Here is a 19945-nt window from a genome sequence, read left to right on the forward strand (position 1 = left end):
GTTTTTTTTTTTTGTTTTTTTTTTTTTTTTTTTTTTCTGTTTAAAGAAGTCCTTTTAACATTTCTTGAAAGGTTAGTTTAGTTGTGATTAACTCCTTTAGCTTTTGCTTGTCTGGAAAACTCTTTAGCTCTCATTCAATACTGAATGATAATCTTGTCAGATAGGGTATTCTTCGTTGTAAGTTTTCTCCTTTCTGTACTTTGAATATGTTGTGCCACTCCCTTCTGGCCTGTAAAGTTTCTGCTGAAAAGTTAGCTAATATTCTTATGGGGATTTCCTTGCATGTAAGTATTTGTTTTTCTTTTGCTGCATTTAAGATTCTCTCTTCATATTTCACTCTTGGCATTTTAATTATAATGTGTCTTGGTGTGGACCACTTTGTGTTTATCTTGTTTGGGACTCTGTCATTCCTGGGCTTGGATGCTTGTTTCCTTCACCAGGTTAGGATAATTTTCAGCCATTATTTCTTCAAATAGGTTTTCTGCATTTTTTCCTTTCTCTCTTTTTCTTCTGAGACCCCTAAAATGCAAAGATAACTACAACTCGTTGCCCCTCTAGTCCCTTAAATTATCCTCATTTTGGGGCTTTCTTTTGTCTTTTTCTGTTTTTTTTTTCAAATTTTAATTAATTTATTTTTAAAATTTTTAATTGAAGTATAGATAATTCACATTATTGTGTGTGTTAGTTTTAGGTGTACAGCACAGTGAATCTGTGCAGCACAAAAGAATCTGAAAAAGGATATATATATATATATATATTATTACAAAATATTGAATATAGTTCCTGGTGTTATACAATAGGTCCTTGTAGGTTACGTATTTTATATAATAGTAGTGCGTATATGTTAATCCCAACTTCCTAATTTATCTCCCCCTGCCCCCTTCCCCTTTGGTAACCATAAGTTTGTTTTCTAAGTCTGGGAGTCTATTTTGTAAATAAGTTCATTCGTATCTTTAAAAAACATCCCACACATAAGTGATATCATATTATATTTTTCTTTCTCTGTTGATCTTACTTCAGTTAATATGATAATCTCTAGGTCCATCCATGTTGCTGCAAATGGCATTACTTCATTCTTTTTTAAGGCCAAGTAAAATTCCATTGTATATATATGTCACATCTTCTTTATCCATTCACGTGTAGATGAACATATAGGTTGCTTCCATGTCTTGGCTAAATAGTGCTGCTATGAACATTGAGGTACATGTACCCTTTCAAATTATAGTTTTCTCCAGATGTATACTCAACAGTGGGATTGCAGGATCATACTGTAAGTCTATTTTTAGATTTTTAAGGAACTACCATACTGTTCTCCATAGTGGCTATACCAATTTATATTCCTACCAACAGTGTAGGAGGGTTCCTTTTTCTCCACACCCTCTACAGCATTTATTATTTGTAGACTTTTTGATGATGGCCATTCTTAGTGGAGTGACGTGATAACTCATTGTAGCTTTGATTTGCATTTCTCTAATAATTAGCAAGGTTGAGCATCTTTTCATGTGCTTGTCGGCCATCCTTATGTCTTCTTTGGAGAAATGTCTATTTAGATCTTCTGCCCATTTTTTGATTGGGTCGTTTTTGTTTGCTTATTTTGCTTTGTTATTGAGTTGTATGAGCTGCTTGTATATTTTGGAAATAAATCTCTTTTCAGTTGCATCATTTTCTCCCATTCAGTAGGTTGTCCTTTCATTTTGTTTATGGTTTCCTTTGCTGTGCAAAAGCTTTTAAGTTTCATTAGGTCCCATTTGTTTATTTTTGCTTTTATTTCCATTACTCTGGGAGATGGACCCCCCAAAATATTGCTGTGATTTATGTCAAAGAGTGTTCTGCCTATGTTTTCCTCTAGGAATTTTATAGCATCCAGTCTTACGTTTAGGCCTTTAATCCATTTTGAGTATTTTTGTGTATGGTGTTAGAGAATGTTCTAATTTCATTCTTTTACTTGTAGCTGTCCAGTTTTCACAGCTCCACTTGTTGAAGAGATGGTCTCTTCTACATTGTATATTCTTGCCTCCTTTGTTGTAGATTAATTGACATAGGTGCATGGGTTTATTTCTGGGTTTTCTATACTTTTCCATTGATCTATATGTCTGTTTTTGTGCCAGTACAATACTGTTTTGGTGATTGTAGCTTTGTAGTATAGTCTGAGGTCAGGGAGCCTGATTCCACCAGCTCCATTTTTCTTTTTCAAGATTGCTTCGGCTTTTTGAGGTCTTTTGTGTTTCCATACAAATTTTAAAATTCTTTGTTCTAGTTCTGTAAAAAATGCCATTAGTAATTTGATAGAGATTGCACTGAATCTGTAGTCATTTTAACAGTATTGATTCTTCCAATCCAAGAACATGGTATATCTTTCCATTTGTTTGTGTCATCTTTAATTTCTTTCATCAACATCTTATAGTTTTCGGAGTACAGGTCTTTTGTCTCTTTAGGTAGGTTTATTCCTAGGTATTTTATTGTTTTTGATGCAATGGCAAATGGGATTGTTTCCTTAATCTCTCTTACTGAAATTTGTTGTTAGTGTATATAAATGCAACAGATTGCTGTGTATTAATTTTTCATCCTGCAACTTTACTGAATTCATTGATGAGCTCTGGTAGTTTTCTGGTCTTTTTGCTGTATTGATTGGGTAATTTCCACTAGCCTGTCTTCCAGATCCATTTTTCTGTATCATCTAATCTGCTATTGGTTCTCTCTAGTGTATTTTTTATTTTGGTTATTGTATTCTTTAGCTTTGATTCCTTTTAAAATATATTCTATCTCTTTGTTGTAGTTCCCACTGTGTTCCTCCATTCCACTCCTGAGTTTGGTGAGTATTTTTATGACCATTACTTTGAACTCTTTATCTGGATGGTTGCTAATCTGTTTCATTTACTTCTTTTTGTTTTTTTTTGAGGTTTTTTCTAATTCTTTCATTTGGAACATATTCTTTTGTCTCATTTTGCCTAACTCTTTGTGTTTGTTTCTGTGTATTAGGTAGATTAGCTACTTTCCCCAGTATTAAAAGAGTGGCTTTATGTAGGAGGTGTCCTGTGTGGTCCAGTAGTATGGTACTCCCTGGTAGCCACAGCCAGGTACTCCAGGAGTGTTCCTTGTGTAAGCTGTATGTCCTCCTCTCATGGCAAGACCATGCTTGCCTCAGGCATGCTAGTGTTCAGGGCTGGCCTCTGTACAGTGGGCTATGAGTTCTAGTTGCAACTGTTGCAAGTGCCCTACTATGCAAGACTTGCCTCTGAGGCAGGGATCACTTTGAGGGAATGCCAGCGGCAGCTGAGGGTGCCCAATAGGACTGGTAGGGAAAGTGCTTTTGAGTGGCTTTGGTGTTTGTTGGAGGCATCCACTGGAACTGGTGGGGTGGGAAGGCCATTTAGGAGAGGTTCCAGTACCAACTGAGGGTGGCTGCCAGGTGTGGTGGGGCAGGGGGCCACTTTGAAGGGGCTCTGGTGCTAGTGGATGCTACCCACTGGAACTGGTGTATTGGGAGGCCGCTTTGGAAGGGCTGTGCTGCTGGCTGGGTCTGGCGGTAAAGGGGGCCATTTGGAGGACTCTAGTGACAGCTGAGGGTGACTGCTGGGTCTGGTGGGGTGCGGGGATCACTTTGGAGTAGCACTGACTGTATCGGGTCCACAGGTGAACCCAGAACAGGGCAATCAGTATTAATAGTTTAAATAGGGAGAGTCAGATATGGTGCCTGACAGCACTGGGACAGCTAGGTAGAGGGCGAGCCATAAACAAACAACAACAAATCTGATGCTCACCAGCTCCTCAGTACCCAGAGAAAGTTCCAACAGATCTCTGCCCCTGAGGCATATGCCCTAAAATTAGTCAATAAATCTCCTTCACATATGACCCAGGTGCTTTTCAGACTGCTGCCCCTGTGCTGGGACTTGGAGGGAGTGAATATTTGTATGCTCCCTTTAACAGCAGATTTTTTGGTTTCTTACAGCTGTCTGGCTCTCCTAGACATAAAGACCACTGGTTTTCAAAGCCAGATATTATGGGAAATCATCTTCCCAGTGCAGGTCACCCAGGCTGGGGAGCCTGATGTGGGGCTGAGCCCTCACTCCTCAGGGGAGGACTTCCAAGGCTATGATATCCCTCCTGCCATTGGTTTGCAATGCCAGCAGTGAGTCCCAGTTAGACTGTCTTGGCCACTCCGATCCATCTCAGTGTGGTTTTTCCTTTTTATCTTTAGTTGTGGTATATCTTTTCTGCTAGTCTTCAGGTTGTTCTCAGAGATAGTCTCTCTATATGTAGTTGTAATTTTGGCATATCCATGGGAGGAGGCATAACCAGGCAGCATCTTACTACTCCACCATCTTGTCCTGACAATATTTGATAATAAAGTTGAATTTCTGAATAGGTTTGCTTCCTAAAAATGGCAAAGAGCTTTTGTGTGATGTTCAAAATTTTATTTAATAGTTCTATGGATATTGGAATATAAACTTGAGACTATACATTTATTAGAATATAGTGGAAATTTGTGTTAGCTCATTATGTCTATCTTAGGAGACTGATTTTTACCCACTGATGTTGGTGATAATTAACTCACTATGATATTATTAATTTAGCTCTAATTAACCCAACTGGATAAAAATATCTATGCAAATATTCTTAATATAAGGAACATAGCTTAAGAAGGAAATGTTTGAAAATATATTTCTCCATGAAAAACATATTTGTAAGTAGGATAATGTGACTTATAGCAGTATAAAGCTAGGCAAAAACTTAACTTCTTACAGCAGAATAGATTTCCCACCTGATAAGTTTTTAAGTTATTTCAACTTTTGTTTTTTGTTTGCAAAATATTCTAAAATTTCAGCTTTGCTCATCTATAATTGACAAATAAAACTGTAAGATATTTAAAGTGTACATCACTTGATATACATACATAATGTGAAAGGATTCCCTCCCACTCAATCTGGTTAATTAACATCCATCATCTCACACATTTATCTTTCTTTCTTTGTTTTTTGGCGAGAACATTTAAGTTCTACTCTCTTAGCAACTTTCAAGTATACAGTGTATCAACTACAGTCACCACGTTTTTCATTAGAGCCTCAGACTTTATTCATCTTATAACTGAAAGTTCATACATTTCTTACCAACCTCTCCCTATTTCCCTCACCCTCCAGCCCTAGTGACCACTGTTTCTCTGAGTTTGACTTTTTTTTTTTCATATTCCACATATAACTAATACCATGAAGTATCTCTTGTCTTTGTCTGGCTTATTTCACTTAGCATAATGCCCTCAAAGTCCATCCATGTTGCCAAATGACAGGATTTTCTTCTTTATCATGGCTGAATAATATCCCATATTATAGAGATAGTCTACTGTGAACAATGCTGATGTAGACATAGGAATACAGATATCTCATTATCCTGTTTTCTTTTCCTTTACAGATATACCCAGAAGTGGGATTGCTCGATCATATGGTAGTTCTATTTTTAATTTTTTGAGAAAGCTCCATACTGTTGTCCATAAGGCTGTACCAATTTACATTCCCACCAACAGAGCACAAGAGTTCTCTATTCTCCACATCCTTGCCAACACTTGTTAACTCTTGTCTTTTTGATGATGATCACTCTAACAGGTATGAAGTGATATTTCATTGTGGTTTTGATTTGCATTTTCCTTGTGATTAGTGATGTCAGGCACCTTTTCAGATATTTGTTGGCCACTTATATGTCTTCTTTGGGAAAATGACCATTTAGTTCCTCTATTTTATATCCGATTTTGGTGTTGTTGTTGCTATTGAGTTGCATGAGTTCTTAATATATTTTGGATATTAATCCCAATCAGATACATGATTTGCAATTAATTTGCAATTAAACCCATTCAATAGGTTGCCTTTTTATTTGTTGAATTGGCTTTTGGTGTCAGATCCAAAATATCAGTGCCAAGACTGATGTCAAGGAGCTTACCATCTATGTTTTCTTCTACAAGTTTTATGGTTTCAGGTCACACATTTAAGTCTTTAATCTCATTTCAAGTTCATTTTTGTGTATGATGTAGAATAAGTTTCCAGGTTTATTCTTTTGCATGTTGCAGTTTCCCAACACAATTTATTGAAGAGACTATCCTTTCTCCATTGTATATTTTGGGTCTTTTGTCATCAATTAACTGACCATGTATACATGGGTTTATTTCTGGGCTCTTGATTCTGTATCATTAACCTATGTGTTTTTATGCACATACCATACTGTTTTGATTACTACATCTTTGTAATACAGTGTAATGTCAGGTAGTGTGATGCTTCCAGCTTTGTTCTTATTTCTCAAGATTATTTGGTTATTTGAGGTCTTTTGCAGTTCCATACAAATTTTAGAATTGTTTGTTCTATTTCTGTAAAAATTGTCAATGGAATCTTGACAGGGATTGCACTGAATCTGTAGATTACTTTGGATGGTATGGACATTTAAACAATATTAGTTCTCTATATGAGCATGTAATATATTTCCATTTATTTATGCCTTTGATTTTTTTTTCATCAATGTCTCATAGTTTTCAGTGTACAGATCTTTTACCACTTTGGTTAAATTTAATCCTATGTATTTTATTCTTTTGATGAAATTGTAAATGGGATTGTTTTCTGAGTTTCTCTTTCTGATAGTTCATTGTTAGTGTATAGAAATACAACTGGTTTTGTATATAGATTTTGTATCCTGCAATCTACTGAATTTTTAAATTAGTTCTCATAGTTTTTGGAGGAGTCTTTAGGGTTTTGTATACATAAGATCATGTCATCTATAAAAAGAGACAGTTTTACTTCTTCCTTTCCAATTTAGGTGCCTTTTATTCTATTTTTTGCCTAATTGCTCTGGCTAGGACTCCCAGTTCTATGTTGAATGTAAGTGGTGAGAGAGGGCCTCCTTGTCTTGTTCCTGACTTTAGAGAAAAAGTTTCCAGCTTTTCGCCATTGATTATAAGGTTTACTGTGGACTCATCATATATGGCCTTTATTATACTCACCTTTATTATGTATGTTCCCTCTATACTCACTTTCTTGAGAGTTTTTGTCATGAATTGATGATAAAATTTGCCAAATGATCTTTCTGTATCTATTGAGATAAACATATGATTTTTATCCTGCATTTTGTTAATCTGGTGTATTACACTGATTGATTTGTGTGTGTTGAACCATCCTTGCATCCCTGAAATGAATCCCACTTGATCATGGTGTATGAGCCTTTAAAGGTATTGTTAAATTTGGTTTTCTCGAGAATTTTTACGTTTATATTCATCAGGTATTGGCCTGACGTTTTCTTTTCTTTTAGTGATCTTTTCTGGTTTTTGTATCAGGGTAATTTTAGCCTTGAAAAATGAGTTTGGAAGATTTCCCTCTTCTTCTATTTTTTGGAAGAGTTTGAAAAGGATTGGTAGTAAGTCTTCTTTAAATATTTGGTACAATTCACCACAAAGTATTCTTAAATAAACATACATATACAAATACTTTACATACTCATGCTAGTATTTCTATAGAAAAAATTCTTAGAAGTGGGAATGTTAAGTCATAGGTTACATTTATTTAAAATATACATTCTGCAGCAATCTTCCTCCAAAATATTTTAAACAAGTCTATATTTTTCAACTTACCTGTTTTACCAATTCACACTCCCAATATTTCCCTATGTTCTCCCCAAACCTAATCTCCTTCTCCATCTTCTTCTTCACTTCCTCCTCTCCTCTTCAGAAATATTCTTCCTTCCCTTCCTCCTCCTGCTCACTCTATTACATTTTTCTTCTTATTACCCTTCTTCCTTTGGTCATCTCACATTTGTTGGGATTATAAATACAATGTGGGAGAACAAGTAAAAATAGGCATGCTTTTATTTTTCATGATGTAATGAAAATAATTCATGTTTTATCAATTAACTTAGTCTCTGATATGTATATTTGTTTTAAGTTAAGCAAATTTTCTCCTAATTCCAACTTATTAACCATTTATAAAGTCAAAAATGCATGTTAGATTTTATCAAAAACTCTTTTCATACCTATTGTAAACAATTATGTCATTTTTTCCCTTTAATCTATTACTATAGTAAATTACATTAATTTCCTAATGTTGAAACATCTTTGCATATGTAACCACACTCTAGAAGTTTTAAAGTCATGTTGAAAAATAAAGTGGTGTTGATTTTAATATAGTAACAATGCATCTATATTAAAAGAAAAATTAACATATTCTTGAGCTCTGTCTGCCCAATTTTTTATATTTGAACTATGCTGGCCTTACATAATGAATTGAAAAGATTTCCATATTCTTAAACATATGTTATATAGTTTGAATAATATAGAGATTATTATTTTATGCCAATAGCCTTAGGAGAATTTGCTCACAAAACCATCTGGGCTTGATGTCTTGAAGAAGAAGATTAATTTTATTACCATTTCAATTTTATATATCTTTAAAAGAAAAAATCTTTCTAAAAAACAAGTGACATGACAGTCATCACACAATATTTTAACAGTAGTTCCTGAATATCTAAATATCCAGACAGTATTTAAGTTAAATATCTTTTAATTTATAGGTTCCTCCACCAACTCTCTCTTTTTTTTTCTTTGTAATTTAGTTTTTGAAGGAATGAGTTTACTGGGTAATATTTTTAAATATAAAACAACAAGGTTGGTCATGTGCATGCCCAAGACTGTGCCTTTTGAGGGATGACCTCAGAGGCTTCATATTGTGGGGGAAATAAACTTCACTAAAATAGTCCAGTCAATCACTAAACAAATAAGCAAGGAAACAAAAAATAACAATCCACTAGAGGGACTAAACAGTAGATTTGAAATGTCAGAAGAAAGAACTACTGAACTTGTAGGATGATTGAGATTATGCAATCCAAAGAAGAAAGAGAGAGAAAAAAAGTAAAGAAAAATGTGTAGAACCTCAGTGAAATGTGTGACATCATTAACTGCATCAACATATGTGTAGCTGGAGTGTCAGAAGAAAAGGAGAGAAAAAAATGAGGGAAAAATTTGAACAATAGCTGAAAACTTCCCAAATTATGAAAATCAATCTATATATTTAAGGAGCTCAAAAAACTCCAGCTAGGATCAATACAAAGAGATCCACACACTTAACACCATAGCAAAAATGTTGAAAGCCAAAGTAAAGGAAAATCTCAAAAACAGCAGGAGAAAATCAACACATTACAAAGAAGGAACACCCCCTCACTCAACACACACACACACACACACACACACACACACAGATACACACATACACACACACCAAATTAAAAGCTGACTTCTTATAAGAAATAATGGAGGGCAGAGGCAGTGGAATCACATATTTAAAGTGTGGAGAGAAAAAAACTCAACAGAAATTCTATATCCAGCAAAACTACTTTTCAAAAATGAAGTAGAAAGTAAGACTTTTCCAGATACACAAAGAGAAGAGAACTTGTCATAGAAAATCTGCGTTTTAAGAACTACTAAAGGAAGTTCTTCAGGTTGAAAGCAAGACACAGCACACAGTAATTCAAATCCACATTTAAAAAAACACAAAAAACAATGGTAAAGGTAATTATACAATTATAAAAGAGTATAAATGGGGCTTCCCTGGTGGCACAGTGGTTGAGAATCCGCCTGCCAGTGCAGGAGACATGGGTTCCAGCCCTGGTCTGGGAAGATCCCACATGCTGCAGAGCAACTAAGTCTGTGCACCATAACTACTGAGCCTGCACTCTACAGACAACGAGCCACAACTGCTGAGCCCATGCACCACAACTACTGAAGCCCATGCACCTAGAGCCCGTGCTCTGCAATGAGAAGCCACCATGATGAGAAACCGACACACCACAACAAACAGTAGCCCCCACTCGCCGCAACTAGAGAAAGCCATGCGCAGCAATGAAGACCCAACACAGCCAAAAAAAAAGAGTATAAATGTATGTTTCTCCGTTTTTCTCTTAACTGATTTTAAAAGCAATTTTATAAAGCAACATGTGTTTAATTGTATTGTTGGGCTTATAACATAAAAATATAATATATTTGCTAATAATAAGATTATAGAGAGGGATGGGAACACAGCTATATTGGAGAAAGGAAATGACAACAGATGATAACTCAAATCCATAGGAACAAATGAATAAGACCAGATATGGTAAATAAGGAAGTTAATACAAGTTCTATACATGTATACTGGCTCTCCTTTCTTCCCCCAGCTTCTTTAAAAGGTATAATATTACTCAAGCTAATAGTTATAACAACGTGTCATTGGGTTTATAGCATATATAGATATAATAATATGCATAACAATAGTGGCAAACAAGGCCAGTTGGGGGAGGAAATAGGAATGCTTTCCTATATCTCACTGGAATTAAGTTAGCATAAATCTGAATTAGATTCTGATAATATATATATATATATATGATAATATATATATATGTATATGGCCTGCCCTAGATGAAAAACTAAGAAAATATTTCAAACAATATAGTGAAAAAAATTAATGTAATTAAATTGTTACACACTGAAAATAATACTAAAGAAAACAGTAGAGGAGGAATACATGAAAAAAAGACATAAGAAATATATTAAATGAAAAGAAGATGACAGACATAAATCCAACTATGTCAGTAATAACCTTAAATGTGAGAGGACTAAACAGACCAGTGAAATGTCAGAGACTAGGTAACAAAAGAAGATCCAACTATATGCTGCCTATAGGAGATGCATTTTATATTCTAAAATACAAATAGGTTGGGAAAAAAAGGATGAGAAAAATATATCGTGCAAAGGAGTGGATATACTAATATCAGACAAAATACATTTTAAAACAAAATTAAAAGTTCCAAAAATAAAGAGGGACATTTTATAATGTTGAATGGTCTGTCCATCAGGGAAGTATAATGATTATAAATGTATTCATCTGACAACAGAGACATAAAATACGTGATGCAAAACCTGACAGATAAAAGGGAGAAAGAAATAATTCAACAATAATAGTTGTAGACTTTGATATACCACTTTCATTAATGGGTAAAACAACCAGCAGAAGATCAACAAGGAAACAGAAGACATGAATAACACTATAAGCCAGCTAGACCTAACAGACGTCTATAGAACACTCCACCCAATTACAGAAAACTACAAATTCTTCATAAGCATACATGGAAAGTTCTCCAGGACAGACCACATGTAAGGCCATAAATAAACCTCAATATATTTAAAAGGATTGAAATCATAGAAAGTATTTTCTCTGACCACAAAGAAGTGAAATAAGATACCATATGACCCAGAAATTTCACTCTTAGGTATACATGCAAGAGAAATGAAAAATGTCCACACAAAACTTGTATATAAATGTTCATAGCAGCACTATTCATAATAGAACCAAAGCGGAAGCAACTGAAATGTTCAGAAACTAAAGAATGAATAAATGAAACGTTGGTATACCTATAAAATGGAATATTACTTGGCAATAAAAAGAAATGAAATACATTTGGCCTTTGCACAATGCAGGGGTCAGGGTGCTGCCTCCCCTACCACCCACCTCCTCCAACAGTCAAAAGTCTGTGTATAATTTTACAGTTGGCTCTCCATACACTTAGTTCCACATCCGTGGATTCAACCAACTGTAGATTGTGTAGTACTGTAGTACATATGTATTGAAAAAAAAGATCTGTGTATAAGTGGACCTGTGTAGTTTAAACCCTTGTTGTTCAAGGGTCAACTGTACTGATATATGCTACAACATGGATGAACCTTAGAAACATTATGCTAACAGAAAGAAGCCAGTCACAAAAGAACATATATTGTATGATCCTCTTGATATGAAACAATCCAGAATAAGCAAACCACAGAGAAAGAAAATAGATTAGCAGTGTTAAGGGCTGGGGGAGGAGGGAATGGGGATTCTTTTTGGGTTGATAAAGATGTTCTAGAATTAGATAGTGGTTGCACAACTCTGTGAATATCCTAAAAATCATTGAATTGTACACTTTAAAAGGGTGAATTGTGTAGTATATGAATTATATCTCAATAAAGCCATTAAAAATAGAGAAGAAACAAATGGTACCAATAACCTTCTTACCTACCTGCTAAATGAGACAAGGCCTTTGGCTTGGTTTTATAGCAACTGCTTCTCCTCCCTCCCTAACACCCAAAGTTTTATAAGATCAGCAGGAATTTCAGCTCCAGATTAATATTTTATCTCTCTAAATGGCACCTTCTACTTTAACCATGAATTGAACTTCTTTGCATCTCCTAGAATGCATCTGCTTTCTTAGGTCTCTGTTTGAAGGCCCTGTTATGTGTTGCCCTGCTCTTTGAAAGCTTCCTCCAATTGGCTCACTTTTATTTCTTTTCAATAGTGCAGATGTCACCTCTTTAGGAACGTCCTCCCTGAGGCTTAGTTAGTGTACCCTCGAAGCCTTAGTTGCTGTACCATCTATATATTTCACTTCACCCTGGGCTCACTTCTATCATAGCATCTATTTGTTTACTTGTCTCCCCCACTAAACTATAACGTCAATGACTGCAAGTATTGTATCTTATAGTTACAAGCACCTTGCCCTGTGCCTAGGTGCTCAATAGATTAAGAAAGCCTGTCTTGCCATATGTAAATCAATGAAGTTAAAACAAATCCTCACACCATACATAAAAATAAACTCAAAATGGCTTGAAGACTTAAATATAAGATATGACATCATAAAACTCTTAGATGAGAACATAGGCAAAACATTCTCTGACATAAATTGTACCGATGTTTTCTTAGGTTAGTTTCCCAAGGTAATAGAAATAAAAGCAAAAATAAACAAATGGGACCTAATCAAACTTACAAGCTTTTGTATAGTAAAGGAAACCATAAACAAAATGAAAAGACAACTTACGGACTGGGAGAAAATATTTGCAAATGATGTGACTTACAAGGGATCAATGTGCAAAATATACAAACAGCTCATATAACTCAATACCAAAAAAAAAAAAAACAAAACAATTGAAAAATGGTCAGAAGATCTAAATAAACATTTCTCCAAGGAAGATATACAGATGGCCAACAGGCACATGAAAAGATGCTCATCATCACTAATCATTAGAGAAATGCAAATCAAAACTATAATGAGGTACCACCTCACACCAGTCAGAATGGCCATCATTAAAAAGTCTACAAATAATAAATGCTGGAGAGGATGTGAAGAAAACGGAACCTTCCTGCACTGTTGGTGGGAATGTAAATTGGTGCAGCCACTATGGAAAGCAGTATGGAGGTTCCTCAGAAAACTAAAAATAGAGTTGCTATATGACACTGCAATCCTACTGCTGGACATATATCTGGACAAAACTATAATTTGAAAAGATTCATGCACCCCAATGTTCACTGCAGCATTATTTATAATAGCCAAGACACGGAAACAACCTAAGTGTCCATTGACAGATGAATGGATAAGAAGATGTGGTATTTATAATCAATGAAATATTACACAGCCATAAAAAAGAATGAAACAATGCCATTTGCAGCTACATGGATGGACATAGAGATACAATGTGCAAAATATACAAACAGCTCATATAACTCAATACCAAAAAAAAAAAAAACAAAACAATTGAAAAATGGTCAGAAGATCTAAATAAACATTTCTCCAAGGAAGATATACAGATGGCCAACAGGCACATGAAAAGATGCTCATCATCACTAATCATTAGAGAAATGCAAATCAAAACTATAATGAGGTACCACCTCACACCAGTCAGAATGGCCATCATTAAAAAGTCTACAAATAATAAATGCTGGAGAGGATGTGAAGAAAAGGGAACCTTCCTGCACTGTTGGTGGGAATGTAAATTGGTGCAGCCACTATGGAAAGCAGTATGGAGGTTCCTCAGAAAACTAAAAATAGAGTTGCTATATGACACTGCAATCCTACTGCTGGACATATATCTGGACAAAACTATAATTTGAAAAGATTCATGCACCCCAATGTTCACTGCAGCATTATTTATAATAGCCAAGACACGGAAACAACCTAAGTGTCCATTGACAGATGAATGGATAAGAAGATGTGGTATTTATAATCAATGAAATATTACACAGCCATAAAAAAGAATGAAACAATGCCATTTGCAGCTACATGGATGGACATAGAGATTATCATACTAAGTGAAGGAAATCAGAAAGAGAAAGACAAATACCATATGATATCACTTATATGTGGAATCTAAAATATGACACAAATGAACTTATCTACAAAACAGAAACAGACTCACAGACATAGAGAACAGACTTGTGGTTGCCAAGGGAGAGGGGGAGTGGGGGAGGGATGGATTGGGAGATTGGGATTAGCATATGCAAACTATTATATATATGATGGATAAAAAACAAGGTCCTGCTGTGTAGCACAGGGAACTATATTCAATATCCTGTGATAAACCATAATGGAAAAGGATATAAAAAAGAATGTATATATGTATATGTATAACTGAATCACTTTGCTATATGTAGAAATTAGCACAACATTGTAAATCAACTATACTTCAATAAAATAAAAAATTTTAAAATGTTTGTCTTAACCCCATGATCACCTACTAACTTTAACAGTAACAGATTTTACTTCTCAGGGGTGTGTGAGTGTGTGTGTGAGAGCACAAAAACCTGTGCACTGATGGTGGTAATGATTGTGATATCAGTCATATCACTGTGGCTCACTTTAAAGAACCAGCAGGAAACATTTTGAGATATTGCTAGGATTTGCCACCATCCTGAATGAGACTCTTGCATTGACCTTTAGCTATTAATACAAATTGTGAAACTACTGGAGTGTGACTGGTATTTTCTGAGTTGGTAACGAGTTCTGATTATCACAATTTCAATGTGTTCAAAGAAGCTACTTGGAAATTACATATAAGATACTCCATGAAATTCTACTAGGGTTTTTAAATTTCTTGAAGTTTCTGATAATTAATTTACTTAATTTTAAACATAAATTTTATATCTGAAATTTGAAAATTAAATACCCATTCTTCATTTTTCTATGTGGAAAATAAACTTTTCTCCTCAGAACTGTATATATGGCAGGCTTCTGTCCCAAAGTGGCCAGCTGTTTGCTAAGTATTATGGAATTCTGTAAAAAAAAAAAAATTCCTCTTTTTAATCTTTTCAGAGCCAAAATTATTCAGAAATTACATCATGATATACTGAATTTATTATTTTAGTTAAGACATTGTTTATATTTATAAATTTACCACATTTTCAAGATTCAGCTTTGGTTTTTTTCCTACTATATAGCCTCCTCCCTATTAGAACCTTATGAATGATAAATGTCATAATTTCCAACATGTTGAAAACACTATGCACAATCTGAATAAACTGATATTATGGAGGCTGTTAAATAAATACACTTAGTTTTTAAATTTTATTTATTTATTTATTTTAACATCTTTATTGGAGTATAACTGCTTTACATTGTTGTGTTAGTTGCTGCTGTATAACAAAGTGAATCAGCTATATGTATGCATACATCACCATATACCCTCTCTCTTGCATCTCCCTCCTACACTCCCTTTCCTACCCCTCTAGGTGGTCACAAAGCACCGAGCTGATCTCTGTGTGCTATGCAGCTGCTTCTCACTAGCTATCTATTTTACAGTTGGTAGTGTATATATGTCAATGCTGTTCTCTCACTTTGCCCAGCTTACACGTCCCCCTCCCCATGTCCTCAAGTCCATTCTCTACGTCTGCATCTTTATTCCTGTCCAGCCCCTACGTTCATCAGAACATTTTTTTTCTTTTACATTCCATATATATGTGTTAGCATATGGTATCTCTTTTTCTCTTTCTGACTTACTTTACTCTGTATGTACATATACAAATAACTCAATTTCGTTTCTTTTTATGGCTGAGTAATATTCCATTGTATATATGTGCCACGTCTTCTTTACCCATACATCTGTCGACGGACACTTACGTTGCTTCCATGTCCTGGTTATTGCAAATAGTGCTACAATGAACATTGTGGTACATGACTTTTTTTGAATTACGGTTTTCTCAGGGTAAATGCCCAGAAGTGGGATTGCTGGGTCATATGGTAGTTATATTTTTAGTTTTCTAAGGAACCTCCACACTGTCCTCCATAGTGGCTGTATCAATTTACATTCCCACCAACAGTGCAAGAGGGTTCCCTTTTCACCACACCCTTTCCAGCATTTATTGTTTGTAGATTTTTTGATGACAGCCAACCTGACTGGTGTGAGGTGATACCTCATTGCAGTTTTGATTTGAATTTCTCTAATGATTAGTGATGTTGAACATCCTTTCATGTGTTTGTTGACAATCTGTATATCTTCTTTGGAGAAATGTCTATTTGGGTCTTCTGCCCACTTTTGGATTGGGTTGTTGGGTTTTTTTTATATTGAGCAGCATGAGCTGCTTGTATATTTTGGAGATTAATTCTTTGTCAGTTGCTTCATTTGCAAATATTTTCTCCCATTATGAGTGTTGTCTTTTCATCTTGTTTATGGTTTCCCTTGCTGTGCAAAAGCTTTTAAGGTTCAGTAGGTCCCATTTGTTTATTTTTGTTTTTATTTCCATTTTTCTAGGAGGTGGGTCAAACAGGATCTTGCTGTGATTAATGTCATAGAGTGTTCTGACTATGTTTTCCACTAAGAGTTTACTAGTGTCTGGCCTTATATTTAGGTCTTGAATCCATTTTGAGTTTATTTTTGTGTATGGTGTTAGGGAGTGTTCCAATTTCATTCTTTTACATGTAGCTGTCCAGTTTTCCCAGCATCACTTATTGAAGAGGCTGTCTTTGCTCCATTCTATATTCTTGCCTTCTTTATCAAAGATAAGGTGACCATTTGTGCGTGGGTTTATCTCTGGGCTTTCTACTCTGTTCCATTGATCTATATTTCTCTTTTTGTGCCAGTACCATACTTTCTTGATTACTGTAGCTTTGTAGTATAGTCTGAAGTCAGGGAGCCAGATTCCTCAACTCCATTTTTATTTCTCAAGATTGTTTTGGCTCTTGGGGGTCTTTTGTGTTTCCATACAAATTGTGAAATTTTTTGTTCTAGCTCTGTGAAAAATGCCATAGGTAATTTGATGGGTGTTGCAATGAATTTGTATATTGTTTTGGGTAGTATAGTCATTTTCACAATGTTGATTCTTCCAATCCAAGAACATGGTATATCTCTCCATCTGTTTGTATCATATTTAATTTCTTTCACCAGTGCCTTATGTATCATATTCAATTTCTTTCATCAGTGTCTTATAATTTTCTGCATAGAGGTCTTTTGTCTCCTTAGGTAGGTGTCCTCCTAGGTATATTATTCTTTTTGTTGCAATGGTAAATGGGAGTGTTTCCTTAATTTCTGTTTCAGATTTTCATCATTAGTGTATAGGAATGCCAGAGATTTCTGTGCATTAATTTTGTATCCTGCTACTTTACCAAATTCATTGATTAGCTCTAGTAGTTTTCTGGTAGCATCTTTAGGATTCTCTATGTATAGTATCATGTCATCTGCAAACACTGACAGTTTTACTTCTTTTCTGATTTGGATTCCTTTTATTTCTTTTTCTTCTCTGATTGCTGTGGCTAAAACTTCCAAAACTATGTTGAATAATAGGGGTGAGAGTGGGCAACCTTGTCTTCCTCCTGATCTTAGTGGAAATGGTTTCAGTTTTTCACCATTGAGAATGATGTTGGCTGTGGGTTTGTCATATATGGCCTTTATTATGTTGAGGTAAGTTCCCTTTATGGCTACTTTCTGGAGAGTTTTTATCATAAATGGTTGTTGAATTTCATCAAAAGCTTTTCCTCCATCTATTGAGATGATCATATGGCTTTTCTCCTTCAGTTTGTTAATATGGTTTATCACATTGATTGTTTTGCATATATTGAAGAATACTTGCATTCCTGGGATAAACCCCATTTGATCATGGTGTATGATCCTTTTAATGTGCTGTTGGATTCTGTTTGCTAGTATTTTGTTGAGGGTTTTGCATCTATGTTCATCAGTGATATTGGCCTGTACTTTTCTTTTTTTGTGACATCTTTGGTTATGATATCAGGATGATGGTGGCCTCATAGAATGAGTTTCGGAGTGTTCCTCCCTCTGCTATATTTTGGAAGAGTTTGAGAAGGATAGGTGTTAGCTCTTCTCTAAATGTTTGATAGAATTCACCTGTGAATCCATCTGGTCCTGGGCTTTTGTTTGTTGGAAGACTTTTAATCACAGTTCCAATTTCAGTGCTTGTGATTGGTCTGTTTATATTTTCTATTTCTTCCTGGTTCAGTCTCGGAAGGTTATGCTTTACTAAGAATGTGTCCATTTCTTTCAGGCTGTCCATTTCATTGGCATATAGTTGCTTGTAGTAATCTCTCATGGTCCTTTGTATTTCTCCAGTGTCAGTTGTTACTTCTTCTTTTTCATTTCTAATTCTGTTGATTTGAATCTTCTCCCTTTTTTTCTTGATGAGTCTGGCTAATGGTTTACCAATTTTGTTTATCTTCTCAAAGAACCAGCTTTTAATTTTATTGATCTTTGCTATCATTCCCTTCATTTCTTTTTCATTTATTTCTGACCTGATTTCTTTCCTTCTGCTAACTGTTTTTTTGTTCTCCTTTCTCTAAGTGCTTTAGGCGTAAAGTTAGGTTGTTTATTTGAGATTTCTCTTGTTTCTTGAGATAGGAATGTATTGCTATAAACTTCCCTCGTAGAACTGCTTTTGCTGCATTCCTTAGGTTTTGGGTCATCGTGTTTCATTGCCATTTGTTTCTAGGTATTTTTTGATTTGCTCTTTGATTTCTTCAGTGATCTCTTGGTCATTTAATAGCATATTATTTAGCCTCCATGTGTTTGTATTTATTACAGTTTTTTTCCTGTGATATTTAGTCTCATAGTGTTGTGGTTGAAAAAGATACTTGAAAGATTTCAATTTTCCTCAAGTAACTGAGGCTTGATTTGTGACCCAAGATATGATCTATCCTGGAGAATGTTCCATGAGTACTTGAGAAGAAAGTGTATTCTGTTGGTTTTGGATGGAATGTCCTATAAATATCAATTAAGTCCATCTTGTTTAATGTATCATTTAAAGCTTGTGTTTCCTTATTTATTTTCGTTTTGGTTGATCTGTCCATTGGTGAAAGTCCCCTACTATTATTGTGTTACTGTCGATTTCCCCTTTCATGGCTGTTAGCATTTGCCTTATGTATTGAGGTGCTCCTATGTTGGAATGCCTCATTGCTGCAGGAATTGTTATATCTTCTTCTTGGACTTACCCGTTGATCATTATCTAGTGTCCTCCTTTGTCTCTTGTAATAGTCTTTATTTTAAAGTGTATTTTGTCTGATATCAGTGTTGCTACTCCAGCTTTCTTTTGATTTCCATTTGCATGGAATATCTTTTTCCATCCCCTCACTTTCAGTCTGTATGTGTTTCTAGGTCTGAAGTGGGTCTCTTGTAGACAGCATATATATGGGTCTTGTTTTTGTATCCATTCAGCCAGTCAATGTCTTTTGGTTGGATCATTTAATCCATTTACATTTAAGGTAGATATCAATATGTGTGTTCCCATTACCATTTTCTTAATTGTTTTGCGTTTGTTATTGTAGATCTTTTACTTCTCTTCTGTTTCCTGCCTAGGGATGTTCCTTTAGCATTTTTTGTAAAGCTGCTTTGGTGGTGATGAATTCTCTTAGCTTTTGCTTGTCTGTAAAGGTTTTAATTTCTCCATCGATTCTGAGTGAGATCCTTGCTGGGTAGAGTAATCTTGGTTGAAGAGTTTCCCTTTCATCACTTTAAATATGTCCTGCCATTCTCTTCTGGTTTGCAGAGCTTCTGCTGAAAGATCAGCTGTTAACCTTATGGGTATTCCCTTGTATGTTATTTGTTGCTTTTCCGTTGCTACTTTTAATATTTTTTCTTTATATTTAAATTTTGATAGTTTGATTAATATGTGTCTTGGCATGTTTCTCCTTGGATTTATCTTGTTTG

The 19945-nt window shown here is 35.0% G+C and overlaps 1 protein-coding gene across 1 annotated transcript in view; it reads right to left on the reverse strand.

Moving 5' to 3' along the window:
- Nucleotides 1-19945, reverse strand: part of CATSPERE (catsper channel auxiliary subunit epsilon) — a 238213-nt gene that overhangs the window by 154261 nt on the left and 64007 nt on the right. The window contains exon 8 of the mRNA XM_024754501.1: nt 14966-15072. Coding sequence (XP_024610269.1) covers nt 14966-15072 — 107 coding nt within the window. The remainder of the gene's footprint in view (nt 1-14965; nt 15073-19945) is intronic.

The sequence above is a fragment of the Neophocaena asiaeorientalis genome, unplaced genomic scaffold (genome assembly GCF_003031525.2).
Source record: "Neophocaena asiaeorientalis asiaeorientalis breed wild unplaced genomic scaffold, Neophocaena_asiaeorientalis_V1.1 scaffold524, whole genome shotgun sequence".
NCBI classification, from domain to species: Eukaryota; Metazoa; Chordata; class Mammalia; order Artiodactyla; family Phocoenidae; genus Neophocaena; species Neophocaena asiaeorientalis.